Source organism: Peromyscus eremicus, chromosome 2 (genome assembly GCF_949786415.1).
Source record: "Peromyscus eremicus chromosome 2, PerEre_H2_v1, whole genome shotgun sequence".
Taxonomy (NCBI): Eukaryota; Metazoa; Chordata; class Mammalia; order Rodentia; family Cricetidae; genus Peromyscus; species Peromyscus eremicus.
In genome coordinates this window covers 21,370,966-21,385,273 of record NC_081417.1, presented here as the reverse complement: position 1 = coordinate 21,385,273, position 14,308 = coordinate 21,370,966, and the positions used below count along the sequence as shown (strand labels likewise).

At 35.3% G+C, this 14,308-nt stretch overlaps 1 protein-coding gene across 1 annotated transcript in view; it reads left to right on the top strand.

Moving 5' to 3' along the window:
* Positions 1-14,308, top strand: part of Cnbd1 (cyclic nucleotide binding domain containing 1) — a 367,762-nt gene that overhangs the window by 206,886 nt on the left and 146,568 nt on the right. Inside the window, exon 5 of the mRNA XM_059253897.1 lies at positions 6,900-7,045. Within this exon, the coding sequence (XP_059109880.1) occupies positions 6,900-7,045 (146 nt within the window). The remainder of the gene's footprint in view (positions 1-6,899; positions 7,046-14,308) is intronic.

The window sequence follows — 14,308 nt, the reverse complement described above, 5'->3', positions numbered from 1 at the left end:
TATAGGTAAGATTTTTTCTCAGGGCAAACCACTGCAAAGTCAGGTTCTTAGACCCTGGGCCACCACAGCAAGTCTTCACAACCGTGACTTCAAGATTGTCAGTAACTGGGAATAAGCAGGGTTATTTGAGTTGGGGCAGTAGGGCTGCAGAACTTGTTGGGTCAGACCTGCATACAAGGAACTAAAAGTAATTAAGATATATCCTTTAAAAACAGTACAAATGGGGCTGGAGAGATGGCTCAGAGGTTAAGAGCACTGGCTGTTCTTCCAAAGGTCCTGAGTTCAATTCCCAGCAACCACATGGTGGCTGAAAACCATCAGTAATGAGATCTGGTTCCCTCTTTGGGCCTGCAGGGATACATGCAGGCAGAACACTGTATACATAATAAATAAAAAAAAAAAAACAGTACAAATGTATTTTTTGAAAGAGAACGAAAAGCACAACAAATTACTGAATAATTAAAACTTGAATGATTTATCATCTACCCAGAAAAATACTGCATTACTTTTATTAATTTTAACTTCCAGCAGATTTATTTTTAATGTTTTTTCTAATGTTTGTTATATCAGTTTTTACCTTGTACTTGTACAGTCCATGTCAATCAGCTAGTATAGGAAGCTAAATTTTGTGAATCTTTAACATTTAAATACAACAGGCATTGTTTATGTCAGAATGTATAATATTGTTAATAGTTAGTGGAAGGATATTTGTTTTTTTTTATTTTTCATCCTAGTAGATTAAGTTACTAGAAAGATTAGATCAGTTTTAATTTTAGTTGCAGTTTTAGAAAAATGCAAATGCATCGTTCCCTTTATACATCTGAATAAATGTAAGCAAAATAATGTTATAGTATAGAAACCGTAAAGGAACCATAATCAATTTTCTATTCATGAGAGGTGTTCTCTGAAGTAGTCAGTCTCATGAGCAAGAAGTATGAAGAACTAGCTGAGTGTGAAGTCAACAGACTTAAAAAGTTCTACAAAACTTAGGTCGTGTGTGTATAGCTGTGAATGTGGAGGACTAGAGTACAAAGAGAGGGTGCCAAGGTTAACCATGAGAGCTAAATTCAGATGATGTTGCTTTAGGCAGATATTGAAGAGACAGAGATGGGGTAGCTATCTGTTGTGACTCTTAATGAGTCTCTAGCTTTCAAACCATGCTGGAACAGAAAAGACTAGCAAAAAAAATTCTGACATATGTGTTTTGCCTCAAAGTTTACCTGAAAAACCCCTGAATAGGCTGGTTTTTATTTCCTCCCTAAAACTGGGAAAAGACAAGAATATCTATTCTGGCTCCTTTGTTCAGCATTATAATAGATGTCTAATCCAGGAACATTGATTGTGAGAAAGAAGTAGAAATCTACCAGGAAAGAAAATGTAAGTTGTCTCTGTTTACAAATTATATCTTTGGTATGAAAATCCTAAGGAATCTAGTGGATTCAATTAAGATAATAAACAGGCTTAACAAAGTATAGGATATGATTAAGACTTAACTATACTTCTATACACTAACACCGAACACCTTCAAAGACAGACCATAAAGTATAAAGTACTCAGGAGGAATTTAGGAAAAAAACGTAAGCCCTGAACCCTAAAAACTATGAAATATTGTTGAAAGTAAAAATAAAACTTGAAAAACAAAAAACTCTTCCTCAATTTTTCAGTTTAGTTGAATATAGGATTTTAAAGTATGCACTTATGATTTTCTGTAATTCTTCAATGTCTACCGTGGTACTTCCCTTTTCATCTTTGATTTTTAAAAATATATATTAATTTTTATTCTTATTTTATGTATAGTTGTATTTTGTCTGCATGTATGTGTGTGTGCCACATGTGTGCCTGGTGTCCATGGAGCCAGAAGAGAGTTAGGATCCTCTGGAGCTGGAGATAAAGATGGTTGTGAGATATCACGTGATTACTGAGATCTGAACCTGGGTCCTCCAGAAGAGCAGCCAGTGCTCTTAACTGCTGAGCCATCTCTCCAGCCCTTTCATCTCTGAATTTATTAATTTAGGTCCTCTTTCTTTTAGTTAATTTGGCTAACGATTTGTCAATCTTACTAATATTTGCAATGAACCAAGTCTTCATTTAATTGATCAATGTGTTTCTATGTCTTTAATTCCACACTGTTTTTGATGATCACTTCTTGTCTTTTTATTCTTTTTGGGTGTTGTCTGTTTTCGTCCCCCCCCCCCCCCCGAAGCCTTCAGGTACATCATTGAGTTACTAGTATGCATATTCCCAGGTTTCTTGATGAAGGTATTTTGTGCCGTCAACTCTCCTCTTAGGACTTCTTTCTGTCCTGTAGATTTTGGTCTGTTGTATATTTCTCAGCCCTCATCAAAGAAGCTTCTGTTTTGTAGTAGATGACAATTAATATGGAGACTTAGAACTGGGCACTGTACAGAGGATACTAGATTATAGAATGTTCAACCATAAATGCAATACCTATGTCATACCTCTTCCCCAGGGTTAAGGGATCATAACTGAAGACGGGGCAGAAAGAGTGGAAGAACCAGAGTTGGGGGATGACTACAAGGAGTCATTGTTTTTAAAACACAACAGAGTAGTTGCACATGGGAACTCAGAGCAGTTGTGACACCATGCATAGATGTGCACAAGCTCAGGACCAACCAAAATCCCTGTGTGTGTGTGTGTGTGTGTGTGTGTGTGTGTGTGTGTGAGAGAGAGAGAGAGAGAGAGAGAGAGAGAGAGAGAGAGAGAGAGAGAGAGAGAGAGAGAGAGAGAGAAAGAGAGAGAAAGAGAGAGAGAGAGGAGAGAGAGAGACAGAGGAGAGAGGAGAGAGGCACAGACAGAGACAGAGAGACAGAGAAGAGAAAGAGACAAAGAGACAAAAAGAGAGATTTTGTTGTCATTGTCCCTGGGTTCTGTCACTGAACAGAACCCAGAACATGGAACTGTGAGCAAATCATTTCAAAATGTGCTATATTAGCTTTTCTGTTTGTTGAATAGAAGCATATTTGTACTTTACCTTCAGAAAGACTATTTGGTGCATAGTACTACAAAGGAGGTCCTATTTCTATTTCTATGTCCAGGTATATCACAGTACCCACATAGATTTCACTGTTATGAATATATGCGTTTTTATATAAGCTCTTCATGTATTTTGATATATAAGCATATAAATGTATACACACATGATTTTATATCCACTAGGTGAACATACACATTCTTTATATGTTCATATAGAATGCTTTAAAATTTTGACCACTTAATAAGCCATGCTTCCCTATGTCTGTTCAATTCCTATTGGTTAGAACTCAGGTACATGGTCAAAGTGGATATGGAAATTAAACTCAATAAATGCCTAGATGCAATAGGAATCAATGATTTGATAGTTCTTGTGTCTTCAAGGCTTTGTCTCTCTCTTTAGCTACCAACCATCTGTACATAGTCTTTTTTTCTAACACATATTCATTCTTTCACCAAAAGACAACTAAAAGTTTAATTCAGGACTACATCTCAAAGTTGCGGCTTCTGGGCATACATCCTGCTCTCCATTGAGATCCAGTTTGGTAATTTCTGGTAGACTAACATAGAAAGCAGTTTTCGTCTTACACATGCACCTTGGTGGGACCAGGGTAAGGCAACCTATCATTAACAGCCTATTCAGAAAAAATAATGAAGTGGAATCACACTGAAGGTATTAGTTCATGAAAATAATGCTTTTTCTGTGAGCAGATGTATTGAAACCATTGCCCTAATAGTCTTATCAGTTTTAAATTTAGGTTTTGGATTTTTTTCTTTTTGTCAGGGGAGAGGGGATCCTGAGGGAAAGAACACCTTTTGTCTTTACTATATGGGAAATTTTCTCTCATCTCTTACTCCAGTGAATAAATCTAACTAGGGCATTGGAGAAAGTGTTTTGTTTGAAGGTGAGGTGTCCTACAATGTGCTATGGTTTGAAAGTTCAATTTCTGACAAGCTTATTAGGTCATAAAATTGGATATTTTAGCAATACAAATCCTTAAAATATATAAAAGTATCTATATATCTCTAGCATCATCAACTTGCCAGTAACCAAAGCCAAGGCTGTGTGGCAGACATTGCTTCTAAGGTTGTTTATTTGTCTGTTCCCTTCCATTATACTCAGCTTTCCCTGAAGGCCTTCTGGATCAATAACTTAGATGGGAAGGCAGAATTTTTCTTTAGGCCTTTGCCGTAGGGTTAGACATGTTTATTTAACCAAGAAGACTTAATGGACCTTTTATAGCCAAGTCTTTCTCATGTTCAACTCCTTCTTGCTAAGTGGGATCAAGGAAGCACTTGCTTTTTGTAACCATGCCTCACATTTCTGTCTTGTCTTCCCTTCCACTCACGTTTGAAAATTGGTCCACTTCACTATGTAATGATCCATTGCTTCAAGCTAGCAATACTAAGCACACCAAATACAATCATGTTCAGTGAAGTGAATTTTCTAAGCACATGGTCCATGTTCTATTTTATTATAGGAGAATAATGAATGTTTACACAACAGACTTATCTTCTGTATGATCACTAAGTTAATAACATATTTAAATTTATTTTTACATATATTTATTTTTTGTATTGAAGGATATGGCCTGACACATGTTGGAGTAAGAGGACAAATTGCAGGATTTGACATTCTTCTCCTACTATGTGGGGTCCAGAGACAGAACTTAGGTCTTCAGCCTTGGGAGAACCCCTTATCTGCTGAGTCATCTCACTGACTCAAGTGATATATATCCTATGCTTTAGATATTATATTGCTAGATTTCTAATACTAATTATTAATTACTGCATCTTGGGTACATATTTAAAAATGATATATATTTAACACGGAGCCAGTTTTCTAAAGATAGTTTCTCAAGGTATTAGCTACTGTTTTTGAATATGTTGAGTAAAAGTTACAACAGAAAGACAATTTATATCACCATCCAAGAGACATATATGTGAAGATATAAGTCCAAAAGTGCATGTATGAATTACTTTTCTATTGCTGTGCTACAGCACCATGATCAAGGTAACATATAAAGAGAATGTATTATTGGGTTTATGGGTCCAGAGGGTTAGAGCTGATGATGGCACAGTGAAGGGGCAGTGACAGAACCATCTGAGCCCTCACCTCCTATACAATAAGTTAGAGGCAGAGAGTGAACACTTGAGGATGCCAAGAGGCTTTGGCAATCCCAAGCCTGCTCCTAGTAACATACCTCCTGGCTATTCCTCCTCATCGTTCCTCACACAGCCACTAACACCAAGTGTTCAAATGTTTGAGCCTGTGGGGTTATTTTCATCCAAACTACTATAGCCCATGAGGTCTATAGTGGCATTGTTACTGAAAGAACCACTCATGTGGTATGGGCACCATTATGGATTACCCAAGGTCTGGGGATTTCACTACATCCAGCATGGGATATATGAAGGGGAAAAAAATCTATGTACACCATGCTCTTATGTCTATTAACTTTGTTTCTCTAAGACAAAATTCTATCTATTACAGCTTCAGCTCCATCAGACATTCAGGGCAGGAATAACTCTAGATGAACTAAGTTCTTTGTCCTTCTACTTTATTTCTGTGGGATGAAATCCTGTCTACATAGCTTCAGTTCTGTCCTGACAGTCAGTTCCCCTTTGTCCTCTCTTACTGTTCTCTCAAAGTCCTGCTAACAATCGAGCTCTTATGCTTCCCACTTCATCTACATCATCTGTTTCTTCTTCTTCCAACTCTGCTTGCTCTGTACTCCTGGCTCAAGAGTTCTGCCTTACCATCTACATTACCTCTGTGTTCTTCTCTTCTCCCTGGCCATGCCATTTTGTCTGCTCTACAGAAAATGCCTACCTGTCCTTCCCCTGGCCAAGTGGTTCTCTACCTTCCATCTTGATACCTAAAAACCTCTTTTGTTCTCAGTCAATTGCTCTAGAGAGCTACTAGGCCTCAAGGCAAGGGGATGGTCTGAACTTCATTTGCATAAGAAACAAAGCTATAAATGAGTCTCTGCCAGCTTGTCTCCTAAACTCAGCAGGGGAATTAATTACCTAGAAGTTCAGCAGGTCTGAGGAACTGAACTGTTTGCCAATTGGTATGGGAATATTTGGGTACACAATAATTTCATACAGAAGACAACTGAAATATCAAAAGTTGGTAACACCAAATATTCATAATAAATGGCTTGCCTTTTGACAGACCCTTGGCCAGTCAAAGTATAGTTTTAATACACAGCTGAATCTCTACTATATATTCTTGTGGCCTGCCACACACCATAAGCTGCTTTTCTGGAACTAAACAATTTTTTCATATTGTTCTTAAAAATTAGTTGAAACCACTGCACTAAACAATTTTTTCATATTGTTCTTAAAAATTAGTTGAAACCACTGCATATTCTTCAGTTTAATGTACAACAACTATGTTATCCACTTATAAACATATAAATACCATGCACAATATGTGAGAACAATGTTTCATTTAAAATTACATATATATCTTTTCATTTAAATTATAAATCATTAAGAGTTAAATTAGTTTCACTTTTACCCAACTTTAATAATACATAGATACTGTTAAGGATCAAGCACAAAAAGCAGGAGTTAAAAAAAAAAGTTTTCTTTAGTTAATACCTAAAAATAGTCATTCTTTATTGCTAATAAATGATAGTCTTTAATTGTAATTAAGTTTCTACTGAAGTTTAAGGCATCATGGCACATCTTAATATTGGAGTGTGAATGTTGAAAATTGATTAATAAGCCAAATGCAGTTTATTTATAGTTCTTTTGAAATAATTCTAAGTGAAAATAAAATTAAAAAAATGGAAATTTAAAGTCTCCCAATATGTTAGCTTTTCTTTTCTTTTCATTCATTCATTTATTTACTTACTGTGGTCTCTGAATTTATAATCTCTCTTTCATTCTTTTCTAAGGCCAGTTCACAGAACAGCCCAAGAACACAATGTTGTGTGGAGGATGTTGAAGAAAATTCCAGAGTTAGCCTCTCAGCTCAGTGACGAGCATCTGAAAATCCTGAGTAAGAATGTCTTTTCTGAAACCTGGATCAAAGGCAGCACAGGTACTGACTAATCTGGGGCATCTAGCAGAATGAAATACATACATCTCTCTCTACGTGGCTACTGTTAAATGCTTATAATTTCACTTGGCATGCTAAAATACACTGGATATAGTCCTCTTTTAAGGAAAGCTATTGAAGTAACACCTGATACTTTAGTAAGATTTATAGCTTATGCTTATGAACTTGTACTTTGAATAAATATCCAAATTAATCATAGTACCCCCTGAGTAACAATGGGCTTAATTCTGTAGGCTTCTGGTTTATCAGGTCTGGGATAGGGCCTAAATTATATTTACAATAATCTATTGATGACAACAAAGTGCAGTACAAATTTAGTAGCAACCCAGTGCTGTCTTTAGAAGTTGAATACTCAGTGGTCAAAGTGCTTGCCTGTCTAGTCCAGACAGTGCCCTAGATATTGGAAAAGGACTCAGTAGACATAACATTCATCTTTACACTGTTCACAATGGATATAGGAGCTAGTTCATTAGAAATTCATGCATCTGAATCTTTGAAGGGAAGGCATGCAAGACATATTCTTTGCGCCACGGAAATTCCTTTATTATTCCTTATATAAACAAGGTGATAAGTAGTATTATTGTTAGCAGGTGAGCACCCCTAAGGCATAAACACATCATGCAGAGGAATCCTGCTTGTAAATGCATTTTAAATCCTCTTCAGTCCAGCTCTGAACTTGCCCCCTGTTTGCGGCTGATTGTGGAAAGTAGTTGATCAGGAACCTGACATTTAAAACTGAATTGGAATCTTGGAGACTCATGACTTTTGAAAAGATTTACATATTTTCAGAGCATTGCCCCAATAGTTTTCTATCATAATTGGTTCCATTTATTAGAGTCAAGCAACAGAAAATCAATCAAGAGTTTTGCCACAATTAAAATGATTTTAAAGGGAAAAAAGGAACAAATATTCACTATTGCTTTGCTATTAGCTTGAGGATAGTAATTAAAAACTACTTTGTTTTATAAACTCTGAAATTGTATTTCTAATGGTAAAAAGTATCAGAACAACCTAAATGCCCTTCAATAAAAGATTGACTATCATCAGTTCAATAAAACTGTAGGCACTGACTGAAAAGAATGTACTTGTACATGCATGCATATGTGTGTGTCTGTATATATACATATATATATGCACATATATGTATATACAAAAGGTAATAAATAAAAGTATAACAGTAGAAACTTACAAATATTTACAAAAAATGTAAATGTATAAACATACATGTATATATTTAAATATATTTAAAAATATAAGCGGACCCAGAATGAAATTTTAAATGTACATACACTTAAAATATTTTGTTGCCTTAGTGTAGAGGAGTAGAATATGGAGCTGCTATGGTTTGAGTGTGGTTTGAATGTTCCACCACAAGCTACTGTGATTGAAGGCTTGGTCTAGCTTTAGCTCAATTAATGGTGTTGGGAGGTGTTAGAACTTCTGGGAGGTGGGTCCTTCTGGATGATTCTTTTAGATGATTTGGCTATAAGGTATATATGTGCCATTCACTGAGTTTTTGTAGGGGATCATGATATAGTGGCAAGCATGGCCCTGTTAACCTTGCCCTCTTTGCTCCTGTTGGATATTTGATTGATTGCTATTGTCACTCATACAACAGTGTATCCCCACAATATGACTTTACCAGCAGCTAAACAAATGGGATATGTGATCTGATTTGTACCTACCATGGGCTATACGTATCCTTTCCCATTACAAAGTCAGATAGCTCAGGCTTTTATTGGAGTAAAGAAAGCTAATATAAGAGAAATAAAAGCAAATAATTTTCTATTTCTTCTACATGTATGGACGGGCTAATTGTCTCACAATAAATTGAGTCATGTGAATTGTAATTAGAGATTTATATTTTTCATGAAAGTTCTACATTCAAATTGAGAACAAACATTTTATTCCAATAGCATATAAATACTTTACCACCAAGATTTACTTGAATATATGATGTACAGAATTTCAACTTGCATCTTGTAGTTCTTTAAAAATTTATAAGCCTGTGTTTTTCTTCACCTACCCATATCCTTTGGAGTTTTTAAGACATGTAGTTCTAGCAGCTCAGATGTTTCCCTATCAAAGTGTAAGCTCATTAGATACACAACCTTTGTAGTTCTCTTTGTTCATCCAACTTAAGAAAAAAGCCGATCTAGGTGTCTGCTCTCTCCATTTGCTTTATTCATGTGTGTGCTCCTCTCTCTCTGCTGTGTTTTTAAAGTGTGTCCCCATGCAGCCCCAAGTCCCTAGGCTACAGACTTTCAATCTGCCACAGAGGCTCATTTCTCTAGTGCAACTCTGCACAGCTGTTTGTGCCTTCTGGTCTTTTTATATGGCCATTAGGCTTTTTGAGCTGCATTATTTAAGGAGGTTTCCTAAATTTACCATTATCCATATAGCCTCCTATACATTCAGTTTCTGCAAACAAACTATTAACAAGGAAACAATATTATGACTTAAGTAAATGAAACATATAAATGTTTCTAAGTAATGATGGAATTAAGCAAGCTATCTTATATTATTTACTATAAAATTACCATAGTAAAGATCAATTATATTAACTCTATCAAAATTACTGAAAATAAGGGGCAGAGGGGATGGTAGTCAGTACAAATCACGCATTAGATATTGATCTGCAATTTTGTTCCAGACTAGAGATAGATTGTATGATGTTATAGCATGATGCTCCACAGAGGCAGTGTGAAACTGTTGCCAGTCAGCCTAGGAATTTTTTGCAGTGTACTGTTTTATAAAACTATTATGCACACAGGATAGGTGTGTTAAATGCATTTTTTACTTGATTTATTTTTTTAAATTTATGTAACCTCATCATAAGTTGAGAAGTACTTGTCATAAAAATACTTTAAATATTTCCACAAAGAAAAGAGCATTCATGCAAAGCAATGAATAATCTGGAACTAAAGTTGGGAGGTTCTGTTCTATTAGCAATCATAACAACCGTAGGGCATACTACTTGGGAATAGATTTAGCCAAAGAACTGCAAGACTTATGTATTAGAAATAGCAAAACAGTTTTGAGAGCTATTGGAAATTCATGCAATAGTTACAGTAATATTTAAAGGACTAATATTGCAGTAACTAAGTTAATGTACAAATCAAACACAATAACTTGTTGATTTAAAGCTGTTATACATAATTTCCAAGAATGAATAAAATACCTAATTTCGGAATCTAATATTTATAAATATGCAACTGTTTTAATTATAACTAAATGAAAATATTCTTCAAACTAAATGGGTAGTGTCCCAGTACCCCATCACCAGCTGAAAATATAGTAATACTTTTTATTCAGATAACTTACACAATAGCACAGCTCTTACTGTAGTTTTGATGGTGGTCTTCAGGATCCCAGAATGTCTGTGAGCTTGCTGCAGAAGCTGAAGACAGTACCATATGACATCTTAGCCCAGAGAAGACTGATTTTTAAAACATGAAGTCCAGTTTCTACTTAAATTTTTGCAATAAGTCAAAAAGGAAAATCAGTTACAGATTATGTTTATTGCTATGAAATAGATTCATAAATTTTCGTTTAATCTTTTCCTTCTGTAACAGGCTTGGATAGGAAGGAACAGATTTAAATATTGCAATCTTTGTAATTTGTCTAAACATAACTTTCCTTAATATCATTCTTATCCAGACACCTCAAGAAAGGGATGATTTAATTAGGAAATCCTTTCATGAAGATTGATCCCTAAAAATCTTTGGAAACTGCATTCATTCTTTATTCTGTGACTCCAGTCCCTTAGTTTTTCCAAAGTGTCCCTCTTTATGTCATTTTCCTCTGTGAAAGTATTCATTTGCCATCCGGCTGGTAATTTATCTCCAATAGACATTGTTCTGGGTTCCACACGCCAGAGTCCTGCTCTTGCTCATATGGGTTGCTGCTTTGAATCACCACTAGCCCAGAACTTTAGACATAGACATAGGTCTTTTTGTAGGAACTGTTTCAGATGTGAAATCTTAAAAACAAGACATTTTAAGCTACTTCTTTTCCCTCCTAAAGTAATTGAGTTGTATTCTACAAATTTAACTTATTAATTCCAAGCTTATTTTCTTTTTTTCATTCCCATTGATTAGTTCAGTCCTCCATTCATTTCTTCTCTTAAGGAATACTTCCATCAACTCCCCACTGGTCTCACTTCCTGTTTGTTTCCAGAAAACCTGTCTGATTCATCCCTGTGCTGCACATATTTTCTCACTTAATAAAATATTATCATAGGAAATGCTATATGCTATTAATATTTTAAAATACAAATAAGGGAAAAGAGGATATTTCTTAATCCCCTAACTTCCCCTAACCATCCTCCTCATTTGGGCTTATTTTCTTATTCTACTTATACCCATTATTCTAGGTGAAATTCTGTCATTTATTTCCTGCTTTGGATTTGACACCTCATAGGCACTACTTTTTAATAACTACAGATAGAGAGAGGTGTGTTTTAATTTAGGAGATCAGTATTTGTACTATGAATATTGTGGTCCTGGATAAAATCTGGCCTGACTAATTTTTGCTCATTTGTTTTCTTTTTTAAAGTTAAGGCAGAGAGGGAGCAGAAACTGCAATTGGGATGTATTGAAAACAAAAACAAAAAAATAAAATTATTTAAAAAGTTAAATTATTGTTCAGATTTCAAATTATTCTTTATGAATTTCATACATGTACACAATATTGTTATCATATTCACCCTCCGTCCTATCCCCCTCAAATTTCCCCAGAACTTTCCCAACCAGTTGCCCTCCCAACTTCATGTGCACTTCTTTCTTCTTCACACTTCAAAGAGAATTGCCATTCTCCCCTCTAGACTCCATTAACTCACAGTATCTTTTCCACTAGGGGTGGGAGCCTCATGAGGTCCTTAATTACCCACACTGGAATTCTGAGTGGCTTGGGTTTGTGCAAGTAAACCACAACTGTCATGAAGTTGTGAGTAGAACAGCCAAGTCATCCCAGAAGACAGCATCTCCTCATCCCCTGTTGCTTACATTCTTCTTGCCTTCTCTTTGAGATGTTCCCTGATCATTGGCAGGGATGGGATGGACTTGATAAAATGTTTCCATTTAGGGCTAAGTACTCACAGTCACACATTCTCAGCACTTGGATCAGGTAAGGGTCTGTGTTAACTGCAAAAAGAAGTTTCTCTGACCAAGGCTGAGCTGAGCACTAATCTATGGGTATCAATGTAAATATTTAGAAGGCAATCAAACAACATGGTCATTAAGCAAAATAGCATTGGTAGTTTGTACTTTAGGACCCATGATGTTCTCAGTATAGACTCCTAACTAGGTTTACAGGACTAGGCATTAATTCCTCCTCGTAGGATATGACTCAAGTCCAACCAGAAGGTGACCTCAGAACATCCATGCCATGATTGCATCAGTGGGTATATTTTGCCTCGCTTGTCTGTATTTTAACATTCTGAATCAAGTAAGTTAGATCATTGATGTTATTTCTTCCCCAGCAAAATGCATTACTTCTTTTGGCACAATGGATGCTAGCCAGCAGGGAGAAAGCTTCCTGGTCACTTTGAGATTGAATTCTCTTTATCTTACAGCCAAAGTGTGTGTTATCTTCAGTAACAGGATCTTACCATTTAAGAGTAGTGTAATCAAGAGCAATTAGAATAACCTGTGCTATTTAGGGTGCCTCTGGGTCCCCTCTAGGAGTAGTGCTGTCACCCATGCATGCTAACTCCATTGAACTTCCGTTTTAAATTATATTTTGAAGTCAGATTACTAACTTGTGGATTTCTCCCCTACTCCCACTACAAATTTTCAGTCTTTGCTTTGAATTATTTTTTATGACGCAATTTCTAAAATCAAAAACAAAAGACCAGCAATCTGGATTTTTCATGTTTCTTGACTTTTAGTGCTTGTTTTATATCTTGATTATTAACACTTGTTACAACATTACATAATCATGCTAACATGGACTTATTAACTTTAAATTATTGTTTATTTTAAAAATAGACATTTTTATTAATGAGACTTAAAATTTGGTTTTTGATTATTTGAAAGATAGTTACCATTTCAATTGCTTTTTAAGTAATCTTAACATACTTTGAAATAGGTATCTTAAAATACTTTTTTTGTACTTACATTTGAAAAAGCCTGATTTTTGCTCCTATACTTGATTGAAGAAGGTGAGTCAATTCCATCTCTCTTGTATTTGTGTTTGGGTTATAGTTTTCTCTATTGTAGTATAGGAAAGTTTCCCAAACAAAATTCTTTATATTTCCAAATCTATTACAAATCCATAGTTTTCATTAGATCAATTTAGATACCTTATACTCGATACAATAATTTTACCTGTTCATATATTTTCTACCTCTTTAAGAATGCTGACTTTCTGATGCTTTATCTAATGATAATATATTTAGTGAGTTTTACTAAGTACTATTTTTTTATTTATGTTCTGGGAGTAGAATGTCTCAGTATTAATAAGTTATTTCAGTGGGTTGAAGCATTTTCCCCTACCCTCATACTTCAAAGTACATATTATTTGTAGATTGTTTTCCACAAATTATAGACATATTCTAAGAAATCTTACTAGATTTGTGCTGTATAACTTCCCCTGACATGGAATGGGGAAGGGTATATTGACTTTAAGCTCAATATACCAATGTCTAAAGATTCCTAACATAGTAACAGCTATGAAGAAACTATTCATTATTTTACTTCTAGTTTATGTGGAATTATTTAGGGTTTCTAAAGTAGCTTCTATGAATCAATATTTCAGGCTCTAAACAGACACACACACATACACACACACACACACACACACACACACACACACACATCAATTGTTTTACTGAGCTTGTACACAACAGAATGTAAAGAAATTAGACCTTCAAAGTCATCATATTCAAAAGTGGATAAAATTCTAAGTGGAATAATGGATTTTATCTTTGTTCCAAAAACAATGAATATTCTGGTTTCTGTTCAGATCATTTAAATTTTCTGCCTTTTACCAAAGTACGTCTAAGCCTTCATTCATTCAACAAATGCCTGCTAAATACTGCCAAATAATCCAAGATGGATACTTGGAGTTGGGAATCCTTGAGCAGAACCATGGCCCCGTCTTTAAGGAGTGTAGATATTTAGGTAAAGTCTGAGTATGAAGTATTCCATGACATAAATCCTGTGTAGAAACTTGCCTATGATAGGCATTAGTTATTCTGAAGAAAGCTGGCCAGGGTGAGGAAAGTCTTTCCTGAGCAGCAGA